A 21,256-nucleotide genomic window follows, 5' to 3' on the forward strand; every position below is an offset into this window, starting at 1 on the left:
CTGACCATTTTTTTTTTAATAAAAGCTTTTTTGTGTTTATTCCTTTTGACACTACAAAGATCAGCACAGCTCTGAGAGTGAGCTAGATTCTAGCTTAACACAATGGAATTATAAATGGCCATGAGTGGTCAGGCTCTCACTTTTATTCCTCAACTGAAAATTTCCTCTCTGTTGTTGAGAAATGTTGGCATAAGTAGTCTTCTTTCATGGATACTGCCACAAGGGCTGGAGACAGACTCTCTGGAATTGTAGCTTTCTGCCACCAGCAAACCCCTCATGATATTTGTTCAATCATGCCTCAGGCTTCTGCGTCAACAACACTGCTTCCTGCAGTAGCAATTTGTTTTTCTGAAGTATATCCTTCAAATACTAACCAGGAGGTAGCTTGGCGGCAGTTGAGCTCTCAGCATGAAGGGTGCATGCTTTAATACAACAGAGGGTCCTGTGGCATCTTTAAGTCTAACAGAAGTATTGGGAGCATAAGCTCTCGTGGGTAAGAACCTAAGTGAGGTTCTTACCCACGAGAGCTTATGCTCCCAATACTTCTGTTAGACTTAAAGATGCCACAGGACCCTCTGTTGCTTTTTACAGATTCAGACTAACACGGCTACCCCTCTGATGCTTTAATACAGTAAATTATTTGTACAGTTTAAGGCACTTCAGAAGTAAGACATCTATGTGATTATATGATAAATACACAGTAGGAAGAAACATATTGGTTTAAAATGTTTTGATGAATTTGTATATGTTTTGCCTCTCATTATAAAGACTTACCTGTGCCACATCTATGAAATTTATCAAGTCCAATGGCCCCTCCAGACTCTTGCTCTCATCAAGTTTCAATTTTTCAATGGCACCAACATATTTAACTCTAAATTCTGCACAGGTATCTGAATTACTGTTGCTTTGTCCTATAACAAAAAAACTGTAAATTCAAAGAACTGTTCTACTTAAGCAGTAACGTCTATTGTTCCTTTGGTGTTGGAAAGTCTCTTTGGTCTTTTTTAATCTATTAATTTTGAATAATCTTTTGCTCCCTTGGCTCAAACACTGGATCTCCCCACTGAAACAATTATGAAACAAGATACCTAACACTCGTGTTATTTGGTTCATAGTATACTAACCTCATCTTTCCTTGACTTCTGATGGAATGATTCTTTACAATAGACTCATGTCATCATATTTTGCTCTGTACCAAAGACCATTCTGTGGTAGCACACTAAAGTCTACTCTAACAGAAAAGTTGGGCAACTTAAACCCAAGATTTTTTTTTAAATGTACAAGAGCTAACCATAGCTTACAAAACAAGAATTTTTGTTTGGATTTATACATCCCCCAGCCATGTTGAGACCCAAGAGTGGAGCATTTAGCTGGTACACACAAGAATTATAAAGTGAAACCAATTGCAGTGAAAGTCTCTGTCAGCAGGGAGCTGCAGAAGCTTTTCCATGCTGCCTTCTCTCTGCCAGAGCCTTTCACTGACAGATATAGTTACACACTGCAGTGTGGACACAGCCAGCTTTTTACTGGGGCATATGTAGACGCAGACTCTGGGGAATACATTTGACACAGAATTACTATTTTGCCTTTAGAGAGGTGAATGTTCTTTTTGGAATTGTAGTATCATGTTAAACATTTTGTGAATACAGGCACTAAGTATTTCCACTTTCTTCATTATATGCATAATCACTGAAACACAATGAGAAGCCAGTTGTCTGGGCTGAGGGCTTTATCCAAAGCCCAGTAAGTCTATGGAAATGCTCTTAGACCTCATAGGGCTTTGGATCTAAGCTGAAACTTCTTTCCTCTCAACAACACATCCCTGGTAGCATGCATACATACCTGTGACCAAGTGCTAGGCCAGAAAGGCTGAGTCAGCACTTTGTTCACAGCAGCTCCAATCAAGCAAGGCTGAATGGAGCTGACTATACAGAGCTGTATCTAATTTGTGTGTGGGGCAGGGCAGAAAGGCTAATTAAGCCATTAGCCAGAGCCCACAAAAAGGCACAGGACTAGGGTGACCAGACAGCATGTGTGAACAATCAGGACAGGGGGTGGCGATAATAGGCACCTATATAAGACAAAGCCCCAAATATCAGGACTGTCCCTATAAAATCGGGACATCTGGTCACCCTACACTGGACGGAAATGGAAAGGGGGAAGCAGACAGTAAGGGGAGAGAGAGATTGCTTTCCTCTGCTTGTTATAGGAGCTGTATATGTTATGAAGCTGGTGGGACTCCATTTGTAAATAAACTGCACAAGGTGTTGGACCAGCACAAGGGTCTCTGAGTAGTTTGTAGATCAGAACAGAGGCAGGAACCACGAGGCTCTGCTACAATACCCTGTTGTTTCAAACCAATCCCTACCATTGCCCCTGTTTCCTTCCCCTCCCCTGCCTTCCACAGTCCTGCTACACCTCCCTCTGAACTTCTGTATACCTTCTTGGCATTTCTAGTCCCAAAGATCACTTTCTATTTTAGACTGCAGTAGCTCATGTGCTAATAAGTGAGCCATCTAATAGGTTTGCCGTCAACTGACTACATGTAAATGTGTAAAGCATCAGTCACACAATGTGAACTTACATTTTCTCACCTCTTCCCTTCTCCCAACTCTTGCACACAATCACACATTTTATAAAATTAATCCATCTTCAAGCAAGTCTGTCTCAGCATTGGTTACATACCTGAACTTTTAGTGGAGTCTGTATCTAGACTAGCGACAGTACTAGATCTGGAAAGTCCACCAAGACTAGAGTCAACAGACTAGTTATAAGGGAAAAAAAATATAAAAATGTCAGTTAATTATTGAAAATGTTAATTTATCTTCAGATTTTCTGCTCCTACATACTTCATTATAATCTTCTAACTTTTATGGACTGGCGCTATTTGAAACATGACCAAAAAAGTCATACTTCTCCAAAGGATTAATATAATAAAACTTGAAAGAATATCAGTCTGACTTATTTACACCAATGTAAACTGTACAAGGGTCTCTCAAAAGCTTTCAAACGTTTTTGAAACAGGGAGAGGAGAGATGGAAGAAAGGGCAGAGAAAATGAACTTTAAAAAGTTATGTCCACTGTCTCTTTCCTTACATTGAATATCTTAACCTTTAGGAAACTGACAAGTGCATGCTTCTCACTAATATTTGATATAACATGACCATTTTGCAATGAGATTTACATTCAAAAATGCCAACCATGTCAGAAACCCTACAAGATTTAAGTCATCATTCACCAGCTATCTGACAGAATGTACCTATTAGCTCAAAGGACTTACACTTTAAGATAGGAAAGAAATATTTTAGAAATATTGTATAAAATAAAGAGAAGTTTTTTGATTTGGCTAGCTTGTTCTGAAGAATCAAGCTCATTCTCACTTTTAACGGCTAGCTTAGAGGTTCTTGAAAGATTCATAGATTATAAAGCCAGAAGGAACTACTGTGATCATCTAAAATGACCACCTGTGTAATACAGGCTATGGAAATTCTCCCAAATAATTCCTGTTTGAACTAGAGTGTTTCTTTTATAAAAACATTCAATCTTGATTTTAAAACTGCCAGTGTTTGAAAATCTATAATCCTGGTAAATTGTTCCAATAGCTAATTACCCTCACTATTAAGAATTTGTACATTTTCCCTAGTCTGACTTTGTCTAGATTCAACTTCCACCCACTGGATCTTGTTATATCTTGGTCGACTAGATTGAAGAGCCCATTATCAAATTTTTGTTCACAAAAACAAAATGTACAAACAGTGATCAGATCAACCCTTGACTTTCTCTCTTTGTTAAGTTAAATAGACTGAGCTCCTTGAGTCTTTCACTATGACATGTTTTCCAATCCTTAGTCATTCTCATGGCTCTCCTCTGAACCTTAGTAACTAATACTTCAACATTACAAAAAGCACTAAGTATATTTTTTTTGTACAACTTCTTTGTCATGTTCCGTTGGTGTTGAAGTAGTCTCTAAGTAGACTCCTAACTCAACATCAGTGGGATTTATGCTTGTATGATGGAAGATCAGCATGCTACTTACAACTGAAAACTAATTCTGATATTGTTTGATTTCACAGACAAAAAAAAAGCAAACGAGATGTTTATTTCCGCAAACATCATGATCATATTAAAGACTCTATTAAACCAGCCATAGCAAGGCAGTCAACTATCAACATTTACTATTTATTAAGCATCAGTGTGCTTGATGCTGTACATGACATATAAAGATGCAGTCCAAACTCTGAGGGACTTACAATCTAAAATCCCCTTAATTAGTCATTTGACTTGGAATGTTACTTTATTGGTCAAAAAAGGTCAAATATTTCATAAAAGAAATTCAGATTAACTCTGACAATCGAAATGACTTTTCTTCTTTAGAATGCAAATCTCCCTAAAACTAATTTAATCTATCACCCAAATTTACAACTATTATTAAAAGGGCAACATAAGTTCAACATGTATAAATATTGTATCAGTCAGCTGACTGACCTGTCATCTCTAATTAAAACAATGATTTGTCTTTGTGCAGATGCATTCTAGTTCTGAAACAGTAATGCTTCTACATTGGCATCTCTCTCCTTTTAAAGGATAGTAGGAATTAATTTCAGTTAGGGAGTATAAACGTCCCTCTTGAAAGCCAGAAAAAAAGGGGGGAGGGGGTTGAGTTCTTAAGGAATAACATACCTTAACCTGTACCTGATAACGCTTTAATGCCAGTAAAGGTTTCTGATTAGAGCTGGTCAGAGAAATGTAACATTTTTGTCAATTTGCCAGTGTATTGAAATTAAAACATTTCATGGAGATGGTTTGATTTTTGACTACATTCCACCAGAAACAATCCTGTACACCTGGCTAGCTGCCAAGGAGACTGGAAGTGCTAGGAGTCCCAGTTCCCAAGCTCTCTGCAAACTGTTAGTTCACAGCAAATGAAACTGTCCCACAAACATACTATACCCCCAATTCAGCTTACCTTGCTTTTAGTACTGATTTCACTGCTTTGGGAGCTGCTGCTGCTGTGTCGCTTTTTCCCTTTTCTGAACATTTTTTCACCATAATTGGATCAAAGAAAATGCTAACGGAAGGAGAATTAAAAATAAAACCTGTCACATTACACCATTAAGAGTAGGAGTCCCTGCCAAAAAAACATGGTGGGCTTTGTGTGTAAAGTGGAGAATGGTTGGGGACCATTAGACTAATGATTCTGAGGATGGGACTGGGAATATGAATCTATTTCTTATGACTGTGCCACTTGTGTATGGCTTCAGGCAAATCACTTAACCTCTCTTCCTGAATTTCCCTATCTATAAGAAAAGGAAGGATTTTAACTTTGCTACTTTACACACATTAAAAAATTGATTCTTACAACAGCCTTGTGAGGTAACTAATTAACAGAACATGTAAAGTAAAGTAGCAAAGTTAAAATCCTTTCTATTCTTATAGATACGGAAATTCAGGAAGAGAGGTTAAGTGATTTGCCCGAAGCCATACAGCAGCATAAAATCAGAGGCAGTCTTCACTATTATAGTCTTATATTCAACCTCTTAAATTTTCTCCTGAGGCTTGAGAACCAAAGGACTTTATAAAGAGACATGAGGCTGACTGAGAACTTATGAAGCAGAACTGTTGTCTATCTCTGACCTAACACCAAATACATCTCTTCATCTGGGAGGCAGAGGAAGTTAACTGTACAGGGTTGTTAAACCTTGTTTCTTTGGACAGAATTAGGGAAAAACACTCTCTGGACCTATTATAGGGCCCAAAGAAGGAGCATCACATTACATGAACCAGAAAAATGGCCTACTTCCCATGCTATATAATTAGGCTTTATTGTGGTAAATTAAAGGAACTTGCAAGCAGTAACAGGCAGATGAGGAGGACTAGACATCTCCAAAGTCATCAAGAGTAGAGGAGAGAGAGGGAGAAAGATCAAAATCAGTTTGCCAATAAAATCGGCATCAGGGAAGATAAAGTTTAGGTGCAAGTTTCATTAAGTAAGCTTAGGGAACCCCATTTGATTTCCCAATTGGCCTCTAAACAAACAGCCCAGTACATTTGATCTTGAGCCTGTACCGCACTTTGTTTGTGAACAACAAAATTAAAAAAGGTGAAAACTTGGATGCAGTCCCACTAATGTAAGCACACAAGTGTCATCATTTATATAGCACGTGAAGGGCACAGGACACTTTACCACAAGTAAAAATGATAGGTCCATGCCCCTTAGTGATTGTAACTTACTGAATCACTAGGCTAAAACTGTAAAAAGCAACAGAGGGTCCTGTGGCACCTTTAAGACTAACAGAAGGTGCCACAGGACCCTCTGTTGCTTTTTACAGATTCAGACTAACACAGCTACCCCTCTGACACTAGGCTAAAACTGTAAGTTTAGAATGACTGTCTGTGACCTGGGAAGCTCTTAGTGCCAACTGGCAAAGGACAAACAAGGGATGCAGAGGCGTTACAGGGATCTCCTGGGTCTGGCTTACATATTCTAGTTCACCAAGGAGCATCACGTGAGGTCTGAAAATGTGGTGTCACAACAATCATCTATATTGCAAAAATCATGTGTGGATGTTACATAAGGAGTTCTGTATATACACTGAAAATTACAAGATAGCTAGGGACTGACCACCAGCAAAGGTGAAAAACAGGTTTTCTGTCAGGCTTCGTCTACCCTCAAGCCCTATAGTGCAGGGGTGGCCAAACTGTGGCTTGCCAGCAACAAGCAGCTCTTTTACAGTTAAAGTGTGGCTCATAGAGACCCCCACCCCCCATTCTCCATCTACCGGATTGGGGGTGGGGGGATGGCAACCTCTGCCTTGCAGAGAGGTGGTGCGGTAGGGGCTTCTGCCCACCAGGGAAGGGGGTCTTGGGGCTTCAGCAGGAGTGGGGCTGAAGCCCTCAGCCCCAGCAGACACCTCCCACAGGGCTGAAGCCCCAAGTCTCAAACTTCTGAAGATTGTCATATGCGGCTTGGAGAGTCAGTAAGTTTGGCCACCCCTGCACAACTGTAGCACTTCATGGCATGTCTACAGTTAAAAGGCTACATCTGAGCTGCTTAGCACTTCAGTGACTGAAGGGATTCTCCCATAGGTGCAGGTGGTCCCCCTCCCGAAGAGGCTGTAGCTAGATTGATGGATGAACTCTTCCATTGACCTAGTGCTGTCTCCATGGGGACTTAGGGTTTAACTATGCCACTCAGGGATGTGGATTTTTCACACTCCTGAGAGCCATAGTTATGCCAATGTAATTTTTCAGTGTAAACCAGGCCTCAGTGTAGCCACTCGCTACAGACCAGAGGTAGTAGCTAAATCAACAGATGAATTTTTCCGTAAATCTAGTGCTGTCTACACCAGGTTTTGGTTGGCTTAACTACATCGCTAAAGGGACATTTATACTCCCTAACTGAAATTAATTCCTACTATTCTTTAAAAGGAGACTTGTGATAAAATCAGGAGATCTGACTGTCTGTTACAGCTGTCCCCCTGCTGCATTCCTTTTCCCCCTCTCCTTTCTGTTTGTCCTGTGTGGCCGCCCCTCCCGGCCATTGTGCTAACTAAAGTCACAGCCCTATTCCTAGGAATGGCTTGTAAAACTAACTGGAGCCATTGCTCTGCCTAGGGAGGGGGCTTCTTGCTTCGTTTGGTTCCTTTGTTCAGACCCCGGCTCGGTGTGGGGTGCGCTCCCCAGAAATGCAAGACCTGAAGTGGCCAACAAATTAAGCATATGAGTCATACCTGTGGCCCAGAATGTGACCAGGCATGCCTATGCTTCCCTGCAGCCTTTCCCTGCCTTCTCTCCTCCCCTGTATCAAGAGGAGCCAATCAAAAGTACTGGTGGGAAACTGCCTGAGTTTGCCTTTAAAGCCGGACATTTTCTGATCAGACCTCGGAGAAGGTCCTTGCTTTGCCACCTGGTCTGATCAGCTAGGGGTCTTTGGGGGGCCCTCTCCCCGCTCTCGTTTGCTTTTGAGTGTACCCCCGTTTTTAAACTCCCCTCCCATGAACAACAAATTTGTGCCTGGAGATCTCCTGATTATTGTAAGCAAACAGAGTCCTCTCTCCATCCTCCGATGCTACTGCCGTTCCTGTCTCTGTGCTTGCTGCTGTCCTGGGGATTGGCAAGAACTCCCTCTTGCAAACTCCCCCTGTCCTAGCTGCTGCTTTCCCCAGCAGACAGACCCAAGCTAACTCCTTGGTCTGTATCTGTAATCTGTTTCTTGCTCCGCAGCGCCTTTGCTGCTGGAAATAAGCCGTGCCGCTGCTAGGCTGTGCCTTCCTGGACTGTATCCTGGACTGCCGGCTTGCAGCCACCCCCCTGCTGCAGCCACCCCTAGTTTAACCCCCCCCCCCCCCCCCCCGGGGCTGTACCCTGAGCACACACCACTCTGCCCTCTGGAACTGCTCCCCCTCCCGATCAAAGAAGCGGCATAGTGTAAGTGCACCTATTAGAATCAGGTTCTGAGTCTAGATAAGTTGTAATTTCATTTTGCATAGCTGTGGTTAAGTTAGGTTTAAAGAATTGTTTGTATTGTGCTCTGTAAGTTAGGTTTAAAAAAAATTGTTGCATTGTGTTCTATTACTTGCTAATTTGTGTAGTCTTGGTTAATTTAGATCATAGATAAGATTTTACTGTGTTCTGTATAATTGTGGTTAAGTCTGTCTTCCCGCTGCCCTAACCCCCCCCACCCCGAGCTTGCCCGTGTCTCCCCCCAAGCTCCCCAGTCACTCGTTGCAGTCTCTCTGCTGTTTAAACTTGCAGCCTGTCTGCTCTCTGTGTCCCCCTGAGTTTAAATCTCCCTCCGCAGCGCCTCTGCCTTTGGTCTCTGCTCCACTACGTGCTCCTCTTCCCCCATCTCCCAACCTCACTTCTCTACCACTGCCTTTCTCTCTCTCTCTTTTAATCCCTCCCCCCACGTGCTCACCCCGTTCCTGCTGCTGCCAAACCTCAATTGTATTACTAAAGTCTAGCATAAAACCCCATTGGTTACCCTTTTCTCTCTAACACACCTCACATTTTACATTTACACCACTGTGACATATTTCTACCTAGAGTTGTTGGTTATTTAACACATTTTACCCATAACAGTTAGTTAGTTATATGCTGCTGTGACACACCTTTTACATAGGAACTGTTAGCTACCTGTTACATTGATACTTTAGTGTTAATTGGTTACCAACTGTATTGGGCCCCACTGTATTGTACCCCACTATTGAAACCCCCATCCTATTTACTAAAAGAAACCCCTCCCCAATTGTCTACCTTAACAAACCCCATACCCCTCACTATTGAATTTTCCCTGTTTTTTGCATTTTCTTAATAAAGTTTATTTTGCACCCCACCAATGCTATAGTTGTCTCCCAAGATTCCCTACCTGCTGGCAGGGTCACTGACAACACTACTTACAGTAACTTGCTTTAGACCTAAATAATTTCAATAACTGTTCATTTGTGTTTAGTAAATTTCGGCAGGAAAAAAGTCCTTCACATTTATAAATGGGGGCAGGGATAGCTCAGTGGTTTGAGCATTAGCCCCCTAACTCTAAACCCAGGGTTGTGAGTTCAATCCTTGAGGGGGGAACTTAGGGATCTGGGGCAAAAATCAGTACTTGGTCCTGCTAGTGAAGGCAGGGGGCTGGACTCGATGACCTTTCAGGGCCCCTCCCAGTTCGATGAGATAGGTATATCTCCATTAAAAAAAGAAAAAAAATGTGCATTTTTCACACTCCTGAGCAAGGTTAACTTTTTAGTGTAAACCTGGCCTTAGGAAAAAAAAAGTGTATCTAGCTGGTTGCTTATATGTAAATTTACTATTGTATAACTGACAATGGATCTCTTCTCACCAGTTTGAACTGAATGCTAATGAGGACTGTAAAAACTTGATAGAAAAGTAACAGATAGGGTTCTTACCTCCTCTTTGCTTCTATCTTGAGGTGCATATTAAAGATTTGCTCTAATATATTTGGGGGTCAAAGAAGACACACTGTCATCCTTCACCCAGGAAGTAAATGGACAGTGAATTTTAATTCATGGAAGGGGGGTCTCAATGAGGCTTGACTGAAAACAGTGGAAAGAACTTTGTGTGAGATAAATTTCCTTAGACAGGAGGTTAACTTGTTAGTTAAGTTTAGTCTCCAGAAAATCTATGATTTTCTTTTACATGTAGCCATTTGTTTCCATAGTCTTATTCACTGTCATTGAATCTCTGATCTTTGATAATCGATATATTTATAGTGAAAACAAGAATAAGTTTAAGTGGCCTTACTTAGTGAACAACCATAGTGTTCAGGAAAGAGAAAGCTCTCCACCTCATGTACCATTTCAGTTCTTTGCACATCCAACCCAATTTGATAATATTTTATTACCCACAGTGAAGGATGGAGTAGGCATAGAAATATTAGATTTTTATTGGTAAATGTTGATAAATGTCAATTTCACCACACACACACACAAATGGACAAAAACTATTTCCATCAATAACTGCAATTTACAAAGTAAGACAAATGCTACTTGAGAACTTATTAGAGTCTGATTTAAGGATATTTACTTTGTATATTTTGACATGTGATGCTGACAATTTGTATCAATGGCTGTAAAGCTTTAACTTTCTGAATCTCAATGTCTACTGTCATTAATTACTGACTGACTCCATAGTCTGACACCCCCCCCATGTTCTCCCCGCAAATGTGAAAACTTAAATAAAAATAGGGGGGAAAAGCTTAAAACACAATTTTGTGCAAAATTTTACTTGAAAAAAATCTTTAAAATGCTTACAATAAACATCAACACTACCCATCTAAATTATAAACGAACAAATACCAAATTTTGCCAAACCTAGATATGAGTGGCTGGAATTTGACACAAAGAGACGAAACCTCAGGCCCTGCTCATGAACAGCACACAAAGCAGTTACCAGGTGCACCTGAGAGCCTATGGGGGCTTCAGTCACTTCTGTCTGTCTAGGTATTTACATGGTGCTCACTGTCAAGGTATCTGACTCCAGGCTGGCTCCTTAAGAAACAAGAAAGATGGGGAACTCACACCCCAGGGCTGGGGTCCCCCACCCCCATCCTGCCTCTGACCCACCCACCCCGTCCTGCCACGGACCCCTCCACCACAAGCACATCCCAGCACTGGGATCCCCCCAGCCCCACCCCCGTCCTGCCATGGATCCCTCCACCCCAGACACGTCCCAACACTGGGATCCCCCACCCCCGTCCTGCCACGGGCCCCTCCACCCCAGGCACATCCCAGCGCTGAAGTCCCCTCATCCCCATCCCACCCGGAACGAGGATGGGGCCGCGCCGGCAGGCAGGGCACGCGCTCCTCACCGCAGCGGCTGGGTTCGGAACCCGCCGGGGACTCGCCTTCCGCCCAGGACCCAGCACGGCTCCTCCACACTCCCTGCCCCGGGAACGCGCGTCTGTCGGGCCCCGCCCGCGCGCAGGCGCCGGGACAGGAAGTGTGGGCGGCCCGGCTCCCCGGAAGCGGAGGGCGGAAGGTGTTCGCGGGCGGACCGGAAGTCGAGGCCGGGTGCTGGCGAGGGACACACCGAGTCGCCGGTTGTTCGGCATCGCTGCGCTCGCTCCTCCCTTTCCGGGATGTCGGCGAAGAGAAAAGCCGAGGCCATGATCCCGGCCGAGGAGAGCGACCAGCTGCTGATCCGGCCCCTGTGAGTGACAGCGGACGGCGGAGCAGCAGGGCGCTGGCGGGGGAAGGGGGGAGCGGGAGGCGGGGACGTGGGGCGGCCGGCGGCGGCGGAGGAGAGTAGCAGGGGGCTGGGGCACTGGCCGGGGAGGGGGAGTGGCAGGCGGGAGCTGGGGCGCTTGGGGGACAGCGGGAGGCGGGGACATGGAGCAGTTGGAGGCTGGAGCACTGCAGTCCCTTCAAACATCACCTGCACTAACATGGTGTCGCAGACCTTAAGTTTGTGGCACAGCATTAATGTCGTGTTAGTGTCTCTGCTGTGTCTGGAGTGACTGTCAGAAAATGGGGCAGACCCCTTCCCCCCCCTCCCCCTGCTGGTATGTTCTAGAATTAGTCTTCGCCAGGCCAGTGACAAATGTGAACTCCTGGATCACTCTACCAGTCTTACTGTAGCATCACAGACATTCCCCTTAAACTCTCCAGTCTGTCTTCAAAAAGAACAGGAGTACTTGTGGCACCTTAGAGACTAACAAAGCTTATGCTCTAATAAATTTGTTAGTCTCTAAGGTGCCACAAGTACTCCTGTTCTTTTTGAAGATACAGACTAACACGGCTGCTACTCGGAAACCAGTCTATCTTGCTACCTAGACAAACTGGACTTAGTGATAAGATGGTTACTTACACCAAACATCACATCACATTTAGGTTACTTCCAGTCCCAAGACACCAGTCACTTACTCCGGATCAGTTAGTATCCTAGACCTTACACAAAGAACTAGTTTGGTAGCCCATTCTATAGTAAATTAACTAAAGGTTTATTAGTTAAGAATAGGAAATGAGAGTTATTGAGAGGTTAAAATAGGTAAAATATATTAACAGATGAGTCACACTTTGTAATTCCAAATGGAGGCAGTGATGCAATAAACTGCCAGTTTACAAAAAGTCTTTTCAGGGTTCCCATATTGTCTCTGGGGATCTCTACTTTGCGTCTGGTATACTTCCCTGTAAGAGTCCAAACAGTCCAGAGAAATAGGATCTTTCCTTGAATACATACTTAAAGCTTCTTCTTATAGAAAACAAGCTGACAGGGTCACTACCCCCATGGGTTTTTCCTTTGATGACAAAGAGTAAGGAATGCATTTTGAGTCTTTGACTTCCAGTCATCACACATAATGACCACTTGCTTTGAAATTAACACTTTTCTGATAAAATTCTTCATTTGCATTCCACAAGGCTTCTTTCTCGTTTGATGGGTTATTTAATTACAGGGCTCTACGCAGTTTAAATGATTGCTACTACATTATAACAGGATACAGCTAAGTGAAAACAATGCAAGTAACATTCCATTAGTTTTCATGAAGTTTAAACAACAAGTACATTCTTTAACAAAATCACTCTGATCTATATTAATACACAAGTGAATTGGCTTGGGGCTCTGGCATGAGCTGACACCTGGTCTGTCAGTGTCACACTGTCTCCTTCATAATCTAGACTCCCAGGTGTTTCACTCCACAGATCCACTGAAATGTAACCATCACTAAGGCTTCGTGTTTGTCACGGAAGTTACAGATTCTGTGACCTCCATGACTTCTGCAGCAGCTCGGGCAGCCTCTGGGCATGTCACACTGGCTGCTGCTGGGGCAGTCTTGGCTCCTCCTGTCCCCCCCACAGCAGAAGTTTGGTGTGGGGCGGTCTCAGGGCTGGAGATTGGGATGTGGGGTGGTGCTTACCTGGGGGGAGCTCCTGGAAGGGGGATAGAAACCCCCCTCCCCTTAGCTCCATGTGCTGCCTCCGCCTGAAGGCACCACCCCCGCAGCTCCAATTGGCCGCAGTTCCCAGCCAATGAGTGGCAGTACCGGGGCTTGGGGCAGAGCGGAGGCAGCATGTGGAACTAGGAACTGGGTAGGGAGCCTGCCCCAGCACCTGCAGCACCCCCTGGGCTGCGAGTCCCCCACCCCAAGCACCTGCGATGCTTCTCCAGCTGTGCCCCCCTCCCTAGCACCCAGGGCCCCCCAGGCTGTCCTCCACCTGAGCACCTGCAGGCCACACACCTCAAAGCCCCCCCAAGTTTTAGTCGGGGTATATAGTAAAAGTTATGGACAGGTCATGTGATCTATCCATGACTTTTACTAAAAATACCCATGACTAAAACGTAGTCTTAACCATTACTGGTGTGTGAGGGCAGCAGCTAAGCAAACAGCATGCTGTCCAGCAGTTGCGGAGTGGGGAAAAGAGAGATTGAGGTAAGACTTATATCAGACACAAATTTAAAGAATCCACGACTCTTTTTAAAGTCCATGTAGAGTAGACAGCACCACTGTTTTTAAAGTCTCCTGTAAAAAGCCCACACACTAACTTCTGATTATGATGGTCCCTTGTGGTCTGAGTCTATGAACTTATGTGGGATTCACTTTGGGGCTGATCCTGAGTTCTTCCTAGGAGACTCTTGCACCTTCAGGTGCCATTGTCTTCCTAGCATTGGATCCGTTCTATCTCAGATAAAAGACTTGTGTCAGGATTTTAAACCGATGGCAAGGAGTCCTAAGTGTTTTGCACTGGTTGCTTAGACTCAGAAGAAATCACCTGCATATAAGTGTCAGCATAATATTTTTTATGATGCTCCATAAAATGTTTTCAATATGTTATAAAATTGAATATGAGAATAAAAATAGAAATGATATAACTAAAGGAAAAGGTGCAATATCAGCTTGGTGAGATCCTTGTCCACTTAAGTTTAATGGGTCTGTGCAATGGATTTGTAATAAGATTCAAGTATGGATTAGATTTGAAATAGCTCTTTGTGGGGTGTTTTTTTAAACTTGTATAAAGCACAGCTTTCTTTCTTTATAACATTTTGCTTTGAGCAATGCCAGAACATTTGAAGATCGGCAGTTGAACACCAACTGTGTATACTCCAAGGCCTTGTTTACACTAAAAAGTTTTGTTGGCAAAAGGCAGCTTTGGTCGACAAAACAGTGGAGGTGTATACACTATAATGCCCCTCCTGCTGACAAAACTCTCCTGCTTTGTCAACAAAATAAAACCACCTCAACAAGAGGCGTAGTGCTTTTTGCAACAAAGTTAGAGCGACAGAGCATCAGTGTAGACACTGCATTTGTTATGTCGCCATAACTGGCCCCCAGGAAGTATCCCACAACGCTCACTGTGACCGCTCTGCTCACCGTTTCAAACTCCACTGCCCTGCATCCAGCTGCACACGCATGCGCCCCATCCCTTTCAAAGCCCTAGGAAGTTTTGAAATTCCTCAGCATGGAGAGCTCACATAGCCACTGTCCAGCTGAGCATGCTGGCTTCCGGCAGCAAAAACACTCCTGCCTGGACTACAGCGGTGGGGGTGGATCTCCTTGGTCTGTGAGAGAACTGTAAGGGAGTCACGGAATCAAAACAGTAATGCAGAATCCTGCTTTCCCCGGGACTAGAACCACAGCGGTAGGCAGGGAGGGCTGCTGCAAGGGGTAGCGGGGGAAAGACTGCTGTGCTGTGCAGAGTCAGGGAGGGAGGTGTGGGCTGATGTCGGGGTGTCCACCTCCCCCTACCTGTGTACCATTCTCCTCTGGGGTGGGGAGACGAGGACACCAGCTGTCTGTGCACCAGCTTCTGCCTCAGGACTGGTTGTTTGTGGCTGCTGTCTGAACTTGGGCTTTGTCACTGGAACCTGAACAACAAAACTTTTGTTGTTCAGAGGTGTAAAAAAGCCACACCCCTGAACGACAGAAGTTTTGCCAATGAAAAGCACCGGCGTGAACAGCGCTTCGTTGCAGGAGAGCTCTACTGCCAACAAAGCTACCGCCACTTGTTGTGGGTGGAAGTTTTTTGTCGGTGGGAGAGCTCTCTCCTGCCAACAAACAGCAGCTACACTGCGTGCCTTTTAGCGGAACGGCTGTAGCAGCACAGCTGTGTTGCTAAAAGGTGCTTAATGTAGATATAGCCTTAGAATCAGCGTGCAGACACACTCACTGTCCCCCAGCACAGAGTCTGTCTCTCTCACACATACACACTCCTCCCCACACACTCTCTGACACACTCCCCTAACACACACACTGTCTCTCTCTCACTCTTCTCCCTCCTCCCCCACACACACTTCTGTGGTCTTGTATTAGTGTTCAGCAACGTCATTTTGGTCATATTACCGAGAGCTACTTTAAAAACTGATTTAAAATGTGTTACTTTTCAGGCACACACAGCAATCATTATAAGGTTCATAGCATAGAGCAAACAAACAATGCCAGGCTCAACACACTACGGCAACACACATTACTGTAGCTTAGTGTTAATATGCTCCTTCAAAGCATCCGTCAGCCGAATAGCCCCCCGTTGGGCTCCTCTTATAGCCTTGTGTTCATAATGCACAGCACAATACTGAACAGCAGTGAAGGATCCATGCTTTCTGACAGAGATGGCCGGGTTGCAGGTTACCAGAGCATTTGAAAAGCAGCTGGTAATCTAGTAGGATACCCATGGAACAACTGGATTGAGAAAGCCCTTATCATGTGACACTGTACCTGCCCCCATGAGGCATTGCAAACCTGTCCCAAAGCACCCTGTGGCCAGTTGCACAGTGGGATAGCTACCCACAGTGCTCTGTTTTCTGTCGATGCAAGAGCTGCTATTGTGGATGCACTCCACCAACACAATGAGCATAGTGTGGACATGCAACAGTGGTTTAATTACAGCGGTGGTGGTACGTTGGCGTAACTTGTGTTGACAAAACTCTGTAATGTAGACCAGTGGTTGTCAACCCGGGGTCAGAGATCTTCCAATTGATACATCAACTCATCTAGCTATTTGCCTAGTTTTACAACAGGCTACATAAAAAGCAATATCAAAGTCAGTACAAACTAGTATTTCATACAGACAATGACTTGTTTATACTGCTCTATATACTATACACTGAAATGTAAGTACAATATTTATATTCCAATTGATTTATTTTATAATTATATGGAAAAAATGAGAACGTAAGCAAATTTTCAGTAATAATGGGCTGTGACACTTTTGTATTTTTATGTCTGATTTTGTAAGCAAGTAGTTTTTAAGTGAGGTGAAAAACATGGCGGTGTGCAAAACAAATCAGACTCCTGAATGAGGTACAGTAGTCTGGAAAGGTTGCGAGCCACTGGTGTAGACAGGACCTAAATGGAAGTGAACTAGTTGAAAGGACTGTAAATGCGTCCTGTTTAAATTTGTTTGCAAACTTTTTAACTTTAACAAAAGCTGTTACCATCTGATGGCTGTTTCTTGGTCTGTGTAAAACAGGTTTGGTGGTTTCAGTCCAGTTGGCCAGTGAATAGGTATACACATCACACAAAACACTATCACAGTTGGCACCCTTGGAGTTTCAACAAAGAGACAAGGATTCACACTGAGCTCCCATTACAACCCTTGGGTGCTAAGAGACATTACCTGACTTCACTTTCCCTCTCCCTTTTGTTCAGTCGCATTCATTGAAAGGTACTTTGTTTATTTCAGAGGACAGCAGATACAGGTAGCTGCTAATTATTGGTAAAAGAAAGAAGTAAAACTTGGACTTTCAGCAAACATTACGCTAAGGCATGTGAGGCTAGAAAAGAAAAGGTAGTTTCTTTAGAAGAATCCAAAACAAGTCATGTGGGAATAGAGTTCTAGGGGTAATGAGTTTATTTAACAAAAAAGGTATTTTGACTGGTAATTCCTGAAACTACCAAAGGATTTGAAGCAGCTGGTGAGGCTATTAAGCAGTTAAAAGCAAATCTCCCTCAGTCATGCAAGAAATATTCTGTACAAAATGCATTGTACAAATATGTTAACCTACCCTAATCTGGAAAAAAGAAAAGCAGTGACACCTCTCTCATAGAATCGTAAGAATTACTGTACTGCACTGGAACAGACCCAAGGTTCACTGAGTGTCAGTGTCCTGTCTCTGACAGTGGCCAGCACCAGACCAGTCAGAGGAAGGCGTAAGAACTGTACAGCAGAGAGATCTGGGATAATCTGCTCCCTGTGTTAGCTCTTTCCCTGATCACTTAGAAAGAGGCTTAAACCCTGAAGTCTGAGGTTTGATCTCCCTTCCAAAATTGGGTGTTCCTGTTATCCATATAAGCATCTGATCCCTTTTTGAATCTTGCCTTTGGATAAGTGATTTCTACAGTAGTGTAACTGGATGACTTTAGATACATCAGGAAACAAGTGCATACTTGTTTAGGCTTCCCCTTTGTAATAATTACATTAATACTGACACTTTAGTTTCTTTAGTAATAAACAAAGAAACAGAAAAAATGTTAGATTTATAATTCAAAACTTTTATAGTTCAAAACTGCCTCTCAGCATTGAGTGCTGAAAGCTGCAAAATACCATAACTTAAATGGCCTTTCGTAGCAAGGGAGTTTGGGCTGAGGTAACAGTAGAGAAGGAGCAGAGGAATAGGTTGCCCACCCCTACATGGTACTGTCGTCATATGATTGTGCTGAATTTAGTGGTGCTACATAAGGAGCTGAGCTCTCTGTTGCATCACCCTCTGAGAAGCTTGATCTTTCTTTATCAGTTTCTCTCTTCTTACTTGTGTTTTTTTCAGCAAAACGTAAGGCGTCCTTGGCTATGTTACGTGTCTTTCTTTGTGAAGTGCAGGATATTATCTCTCTTCTTACTTAGCATCTATCAATTTTTATGCTCTGGAGGCTTGACCTATGCCACCAAATTGCAAAGATGAACTTGAGAGTAGATAAGTTATGTCACTGCTAAATGACCCAAACTATCTGTACTCATTTATCAGAATAAAGTATATGAATTATTAAAGGGTGTGTGTTTGCCAGTGTGGTGAAAAAAATATTTTGGAGATGAGTTAGCTTTCAAAACAAATGTTCTCAGCCCAGTCCTTTTTTCTCACAGTTGAAAGCATTGCACATCTTTAGGGAAGTAAAATCATAGCTGTGTGGGAAAAGGGGAAGTATTACTAACACAGAGAGCCCTTTATCTTGGAATTTTCAAAGGCACCTATCGCCACAATATCAAACATTTCAAAATTTAAAATTGTTCTTTACTAGAGTAAGCCTGTGTCAAGGGCTGAGATATTAGTACAGATTACATTATACAGTACTGAAATGGAATGTCTCAGCCCATCAGAATGCAGGGAGGCTGCATAGCTGTGGATACTTAATGTTTAATTCCCCCCCAAATTATGCAGTTCCCTATACTATGTTGTTTCATAGAGTTTAAGGGCAGAGGAGATCATCTAGTATGGCCTGGATAGCACAGACCACTAATTTTTAGCCAGATACCTCTATATTAAGCCCAAGATTTTGTCTTGGGTGTGAGGTTTGTACAATGTCGGAATGGTTATTTCTCCCCCATACAGTATGAAAATCTTTGACTGACAACCATTAGCCAATCAGAGTACTGGTATTTGCATAATTGCGCAAGTTCTTTCTTATTTTCCTGTGAATATGCAAAACATGTGAATCTACTTGGGCTATTGTAATCCCTGTCTTTGGGTTGGCTTCCTATTCAGAATTTTCAAGTTGCTTGTTATCAACAAATATACCACTTCTGTTCTTCACTTTTCTGACAGAAACAGAAAATCTCCCTGTACATGTGAATCTAAAGGGTGTGTGTGGGTAAGAACAGCACACCAAAAGCAAGGAGATGAGGGCTGACACTCCACTGAAAGGGAAAGTGGCTTTAAAACATAGTTTAAATCCCTTATTCATTTTCCTCCTTCCTCTGATTTTTACCCCCTTTCTTTTGTACAGATCCCTGAGACACCTGTTTCTATAATGATGGCCATGTATATGAGTGTTCATTGGCTTTTTTACATTTGGGGAATCCCATCTTTCCTTCCCTAACATAAAAACCTATTGCAATTACTGAGGACAAGCACCTTACTCATCTGTAGGGAAGAAACTGAATGGCAGTGGGGAAAAGAGATGGTGAAAGGAAAAGCAAAAAGAGCTTAATTATTTTAAAACAGTGTACCTTTCAGTAGTTTGACAATTGGTTTTGCTTTTTGTGTTTTTTCTCCTTTCGCTGAAAATTTTGTGTCTAATAAAAGAAATCAGTATAATAACTTGAGGGCATTTCCTGTTAACTCTGAAATAATTCTGTGCTGGGCTAATAGTCTCTGATACCTTAAATTCATTCAATCTAGGATACAGTTGTTCTATTATAAATAGAAAGCACTCTCAAGTTATCAAAATATTTCGGGGGTAAGTTTGCTGTAAGCATTTAGATTGCTTTAGCCCAGGTCGGCAACAAGCATTCATTTGCCATCCTAGAGAAAAGATACCAATCCTTTCCCAAATTTAGGTCTTCTGTGCTTTAGTCATGGACAGGATCTCAGTTTCATTGAATGAAATGTCACTGTTCAGTTAGTTTAAATAGTGATTGGCTTTTCATTCTACAGTCGGATTGTTAAACAGTAGAATGATGAGTTCTGCACATAGGCATCTAAATGCACTTAAAACAAAGATGTAGTTAACTGTGTTTAGATACGGTGGGTGGTTTTTTGTTTTTGCTAACTTTGTCATGGATTTCCTTTCACAGAGGTGCTGGACAAGAAGTAGGAAGATCATGCATTATTCTGGAGTTTAAAGGAAGAAAAATAATGGTAATTACTTGTAAACACCTGAATTACCAGGATCTGTTGTAAAAAGCTATTGTGTGTTAAATCCAAGTTCCTCACAAAAGTCTGGTATCGATGTCTGCCTTTCCCTAAACAGGCAAAGTCTCTGGTTCCCAAGAGCAATGTTACCTAAAGGATGTGACCTATTATATGAGATTTTAATTTAGTAATAAAAGATGTGTATAAATCCTGAGAGAAAATTCGGGTATCTATTTATGTATATGTGTAGGGGATATGCTCACAATCTAGTTTTCAGTGGTGTCTGAGCCTAACCTTTACTTTGTTCACACAGTTGTGTGTGTATGCACAGATGTTCTGTTTGCTTTTCCAGCATTAATGCCTGTGCACTCAGGTGATAGAATCCACACGTGAAAGGCTGTTCACTTATGCTGTCAACTGTTACTATTGGAAAAGTGTGGCTAGAGGCTCGTGTAGGTACAAAAATGCACATGCAAAGGCTCAGGTCTGAAAAATAGGCTCTCAAAAGGCATTCAGTTTTCCACTGAAGATAAGTCACCTACACAGATACCCTAGAGCAGGAGTGGGCAAACTATGGCCTGGGGGCCATATCCGGCCCTTCAGACGTTTTAATCCAGCCCTCGAGCTCCTGCCGGGGAGCAGGGTCCGGGGCTTGCCCCGCTCTGTGCGTGCCGTGGCTCTGCGCGGCTCCCGGAAGCAGCAGATTGTCCCACCTCTGTCTCCTACGCATAGGGGCAGCGAGGGGACTCTGCATGCTTCCCCTGTCCCAAGCGCTGCCCCTGCAGCTCCCATTGGCCAGGAACCTTGGCCAATGGGAGCTGCAGGGGCTGCGCCTGAGGATGGGGCAGCGCACAGAACTGGCTGGCTATGCCTCCGCGTAGGAGCCGGAGGAGGGGCATGCCACTGCTTCTGGGAGCTGCTTGAGGTAAGCACTGCCCAGAGCCTGCACCCCTTACCCCCTCCTGCACCCCAACCCCCTGCCCTAGCACTGATCCCCTTCCTGCTCCCTGAGCCCCTCGATACC

General features: G+C 43.3%; 2 protein-coding genes across 3 annotated transcripts in view; one reads left to right on the plus strand and one right to left on the minus strand.

The window, feature by feature from the left end:
• Nucleotides 1–11,487, minus strand: part of ITGB1BP1 (integrin subunit beta 1 binding protein 1) — a gene marked incomplete in the record, with an annotated part of 16,553 nt that extends 5,066 nt beyond the window's left edge. The window contains 4 exon segments of the mRNA XM_034766484.1: nucleotides 775–911; nucleotides 2,686–2,764; nucleotides 4,967–5,068; nucleotides 11,324–11,487. Coding sequence (XP_034622375.1) covers nucleotides 775–911; nucleotides 2,686–2,764; nucleotides 4,967–5,038 — 288 coding nt within the window.
• A 20-nt stretch (nucleotides 11,488–11,507) lies between these two features.
• Nucleotides 11,508–21,256, plus strand: part of CPSF3 (cleavage and polyadenylation specific factor 3) — a 47,728-nt gene continuing 37,979 nt past the window's right edge. For both annotated transcript variants that reach the window (XM_034766476.1, XM_034766477.1), the window contains exons 1-2: nucleotides 11,508–11,664; nucleotides 20,175–20,238. In XM_034766476.1, coding sequence (XP_034622367.1) covers nucleotides 11,594–11,664; nucleotides 20,175–20,238 — 135 coding nt within the window. In that variant the 5' untranslated portion in view covers nucleotides 11,508–11,593. The remainder of the gene's footprint in view (nucleotides 11,665–20,174; nucleotides 20,239–21,256) is intronic.

This window comes from Trachemys scripta, chromosome 3 (genome assembly GCF_013100865.1).
Source record: "Trachemys scripta elegans isolate TJP31775 chromosome 3, CAS_Tse_1.0, whole genome shotgun sequence".
NCBI classification, from domain to species: Eukaryota; Metazoa; Chordata; order Testudines; family Emydidae; genus Trachemys; species Trachemys scripta.